The 5,124-nt window shown below is 43.7% G+C and overlaps 1 protein-coding gene across 1 annotated transcript; it reads left to right on the plus strand.

The window, feature by feature from the left end:
- The first annotated feature begins 3,285 nt into the window (after positions 1-3,285).
- LOC148842291 (uncharacterized) lies at positions 3,286-3,997 on the plus strand. Its single transcript, XM_088959081.1, has one exon. It carries the CDS (start codon positions 3,435-3,437, stop codon positions 3,780-3,782), a length of 348 nt encoding a protein of 115 aa, XP_088815207.1. The 5' UTR covers positions 3,286-3,434; the 3' UTR covers positions 3,783-3,997.
- The last annotated feature ends 1,127 nt before the right edge of the window (positions 3,998-5,124 follow it).

The raw sequence follows: 5,124 nt of genomic DNA on the forward strand, positions 1-5,124 counted from the left end.
GTCCGCCTTGTGTTTAACGGCGTGTAATCCGTCCGAACTGCTAAGGGAGCTCGAGTCGCCTAGGTTGGAGGGCTTACCTTCTCTTTTTCTTTTCTTGACCCCGCCTTCGGTTCTTTGGTTGATTTCTTCCTCTGTTCTCATGAACTTGTCCGCGAGCTTGAGGAAATCGGCCACGGTCGCGGGCTGGCTGGCTACCATGTGCCATTTGAACTCCTTGTGCGTTACTCCTCTCTTGGTCATCGCGAGCTGTACTGCGGGGTCTAATCGCAGTATCTGCAAGCATGCATCATTGAACCGCTTGATGTAGCCCTGGATGGATTCTCCTTCCCTCTGGATTACTCCGAAGATGGTTTCCTCGGTTCTGGGACACCGCTTGCTGGTAACGAAGTGTGCGGTGAAGACCTGCACAAACTAGGTCCAGCTTCTCATTGACCCGGGGGCTAGGTTCCTGTACCAGGTGCGGGCCACCCCCTGAAGGTGGTGGTGAAGGCCACACACATGCATGATTCATTGGCCCTAGCGATGTGCATTTGGGACCAGAAAGCATCGACACGGTCATTGGGGTTAAAGGACCCATCATACTTGTCCAAAGGTGGGAGCTTGAAGTCTCTAGGCATGGAGACTGCCAGGAGTTCTGATGCGAGGGGGGAAAGAACTGAGAGAATTGGGGTAGCTTTTACCTCGTCTGAGCTCGTCTCTTCCTTACCTCTGAGCTCTGGCAGGACACAAGTGGCAGTTCGGCGACTTCATCGGCGCCTTTGTTGTTGAGTGGGCCTGGTACGAGCACGATGCGCCCGGAATGTTGGAAGTCTGCTGCTAGGGCGCTGAACCGGTTCTCCATGAGTGAGAACTCAGGCTTGGAGCATCGAGGTGCTGACTTTGCGGGCGAGGTTCCCAACCCACCTGCGAGCTGCGAGGCGGGGGTGATTTTCCTTTCCTTTCGGCCTGAGGATGAGGCCTGGCTATTAGGGGGGTTCTGGAGTTGGGAGGCTTCTCCTCGGTGAGGGCGTCCACCCTGAGGGGAGGCCTTAACCGGCTTTGGAACAGGGTGCCGAGGTGGAAGCAGTGACTGGTTCAGGGGTAGCTGAGGGAACTGCCGCTGATAATGGTGTTGAGAGAGGTGGTGTAGTACTTGGTGCTACTGAAGTTGATGCTGCAGGAATTGTTGCATTTGGGCTTGCATTGCCCGCATGCATTGCATTAGGTCGTCCAACAGGTTTTGGCGGGTCGCCAGTGGGACAACAGTTGGTTCAGCAAAAGTTGTTTCAATAGGGAGTGGAAGAGGGATGTTCAGGGAAGGAAGGTTTAGGGGCGCCACTGCTTGTGGCGCATTCAAGCTGGGGATCCCATCCACTGGAAGGGGGATGGTGAACTGTCCGATGCACACCACGGGGACTTGGAGTTGTTCCCCGGTGGTGTTCATTTTTGTGCCACATTCGGCATTGCTGGAAGAAGCCATGGGTGTTGGAGTTTTTTGGAAGAATAGGAGGTTATGAGAGTTTTAGAGGGAGGCTTTTAGAAGCGTTCCCATAGACGGCGCCAATTGATGGTGCGCAATCCGGCCGGTCCTAGCTGTCAACGACCTTGCCTCTAAATGGAGCTACAGAGAACCTGAAACGGAGAAGATAAGGGAACTCTAAGGGGAACCCGATGAGATTGCTCCGAAGCTCAAGTTAGTATTCTCTCAAAGGCAAGATAAAACCAGATGGCGCAAAGTTCACATACCTTGTTCTTGGGGGGTAGGGAGCTTTTTATAACCACTTCGCGCACTCACTCCGAAGCTTCTGTCAGGTCAGGTATGATTACTTCAGTGCTCTATCAGTTCGGGTGTCATCCCCTCTGTTGGGACAGAACCGCCACTACTCCTTGTTAGAACCGTCTCTGTAACTGGAGATGGCGGTGGTCGTTTGAAGTGCGGCTGTCAAGCGTCAGATCCCAAGTCAGTCAAGTGCACCGCCCCTGGATACGAACTTCCTCGATGTCAGGCATGGTACAGTTGTTTAGTTCGGCGTCCTGGAGGCGAAGTGCTGGAGTGGTGAGCGAGGTGAAGTCTTGAGTTCGGATAGAGGTGTGTCCCGAACTGCCATGGGGCAGGCCAGTTTGGGTTATTGCCCTTTGTGTTTGGCTCGGGGCCTAAGGGAGAGTTCGGGTTCCTTGTAGAGAGTTCAGGCTTCCAATAGGGAGTTTGGAATGCTGGTAGGGGGTTCGGACCGCTGGTTCCTCCCTTTGATGCTCGCACCTTGGGCACACTATTGTGCCGAGCTGCTGCCTTTGCTGCCTTTACCACGTATTGCGTAATTACGAGATCAAGCCAAATCTTTTTTCATCAGATTCTATTCAACCAAGAAAACCAACTATATCTCACCCAAAATCATAGTTCTTAACAAATTTAGGAGTGAGAAACTATATGATAGGCAAAGAGAGTGACCGCTCTTTCAGCGAATTCATCAGCAATTATATTACGTGAACGGGAATCATAACTAATCTTTAAATTATGAATCTACTACATAAGTAAAAAAAAAAAAAGGCAAAAAACATATTGTTCTTGATTTGATTTTTTTTTTCTATCCAAAAAAAGGCGTTTTATTAATTATTTCACCTCATAATTTTTTTTTGAATTTATAAATTTGGGAATAATGGTAGCTTAATAGATGAAGGAATAATGTAATGGTAGCTTAATGAACTAACCATTACATTTTCAAATAAAACTTATAAAACTCCTTTCAATTGAGCATTTGGTAGTTTGTTATAGGAAGGACATATAGAAGTACTGGCTTATATTTGTTAAAGGATTCTTCCGTATAGTATAAGTAGCCATTAGGTGGGATAGTTTGGGGAGTTTTCCTACTTGACCTAATTAAGAAACATTTTTTATAATAATTTAATATCTAATGATTAAAAAAATATTGGAAAAACCCTTGATAGTTGATACCTATAAGCTATAAATTAAAGAATATTAGTAAAAAAACTTGAACCAACTTGATTACTCTTATTAAAGCTATAAATTAATTGCTTTTTATTTATTTATTTATTAACTGGTATGACGAAAAATTAAGTCCAACATTTGGCCGGGGTTCTGACTTCTGATGATGCGCAGTATTTGGACGGTCCCGATTTCTTCTATATGCTAATGGACCCCAGTTTTAACGTTCAACTCTGTTTTACCACGTGGCAACTACCGTCTTTAATCGGCGTTCACCAGGCAGTGTTGTCAGTAAAAAAATGCCACGGCCCCACAAGTCCAATTGAAAAAAAAGAGATCGTTTGACTGTTCCTGTTCCCAATTTAGAAAAGAAAAGTGGGAAACAATACACAGAGAAGCCACCCTCACCTCTTCTTTTTCTTCTAATTTTCCCTTCCTTGACTGACTTATCTTCCCCCTGGTATCGCCTCCATAGTTCAACGCTCCAATCTTTGGGTCTTTCTGTGTATTCATGGGCGATTACAGATCCAGGTCGTACGGGGATGGGAGGATGCAGATGCAGAGCTATGGATGCAGGCCGACTGCAACTGGTACGTATGATATTAGATGTAACAGTGCTTCTTATGCTTCTTCTGCTCCACCAACACAGATGGGTAAGGACGTGAAGTTCAAGAAAGGAAAAAACACCAGTGGGTCTTTTTCAAAGAGTTGGAGCTTCAACGATCCTGAGTTGCAGAGGAAAAAGAGGGTTGCTAGCTACAAGGTCTATGCCATGGAGGGGAAGATGAAAGGGTCTTTGCGGAAGAGCTTCAGGTGGCTCAAGGACAGATACACCCAGGTGGTCCATGGATGGTGGTGATTGTTGGGGTTTTCTCGTTTTGCCTACTTATTTAATGTTTTTATATTTTTGGGTTATGTAAGTTCTGTCCGTATGCTTGACAATCTTGAATCTGATATCATCAAAATCTTAGGACGAAGGTATTTTCATGGATAAATTGTCCGGATTGCTTGTTTATGGACTGGACATATTTCTTTGTAAATTTTAATAGCTCCAAGTTTCAGCGTTTCTGGCTAGGTTGCTTTCTTTCCCTTTCTGTAATCTAACTAATCTCTGTATGTGTTTTTTTTTTTTTTTTTTTCTTTGCATCCTTGGAACTCTGGAAGCTCTGATTAAGTTATGGTACATGAAGATTTCTTGATATTGGGTGGTTTCTTCACTTTATTGTATGAAAGATTCTTATTTATTTAAATTTGGTTCTTCGGTGACGGGTTTTTTAAGGCTATCTTGTTTGTTTTCTCTCATGGTCTGATCGTCTCTAAACCATGGGTTCCATTTTCCGTTTTATATGAGAAAATCGGATTTTGGTTCTTGATCTACTCCTTTTGTTTCCTGAAAATTATATTTTCATATTTAGATTCTGGCCATAGGGGAGGTTATATTTCGCCGTTTACCCATGCCAGTCAAACTGTCCAGAACTTCTTTCAGCACATCTTTTGTGTTGAAAACTGAAGTTGAGGTTATTCTTTTGAAGTCCCCTTCCTCTCTTCTGCTCGTTCCTGCTTTTTAGGACTATCAATGTTCTTCTCTCCACCGCACTATCAATTTTCCGAAGTTTTGATTTTCCAATGTTGCTTTTATGTTCAATATTATAATCCAACCGATCATAGAAGATGGCATGGTTTATGATTAGGTACAATCAAGAAACTATATTTGGGTTCAACGATCCCCTATTTGAATCCATTTCCTTGTTTTTCAAAAAAAAATTCATTTCCTTGTTTGTTTTGTATTGATAGATTTTCTAGTAATTTAATCTGGGACTGCATCTTTTTTGTGTTACCTGCATAGAATACCTTTTTATATTTATTGTAGGGGCTGATTTAGAAACCTTTTCTCTACAATTTGAATAGGATTACAGATAACAGAAATGAAATGTGGGATGATTCGTTAAACCCAGAAATATAGCATGACTAGACCTATATGTAATTACAGAACTGTTGTATGAAGTTGTAATGGATTCAAAAGAAATTGAGCATACCAAGAATCAAGAGTATCAGGGTGCAAGTAGTGTATGTGTGATGTATCCAGTTCTCCCAATTCAATGCTTGGGAAATGGCATTAAATTCCTCTGATGATTGGATTAGGGATTCAAGGTGTTTTTTTTTTAATGGGTAGTAGATATTAGAGGTTACTTGGAGAACAG

This window comes from Nelumbo lutea, chromosome 8 (assembly GCF_056320005.1).
Source record: "Nelumbo lutea isolate HS-2025 chromosome 8, American lotus-T2T, whole genome shotgun sequence".
NCBI lineage: Eukaryota > Viridiplantae > Streptophyta > Magnoliopsida > Proteales > Nelumbonaceae > Nelumbo > Nelumbo lutea.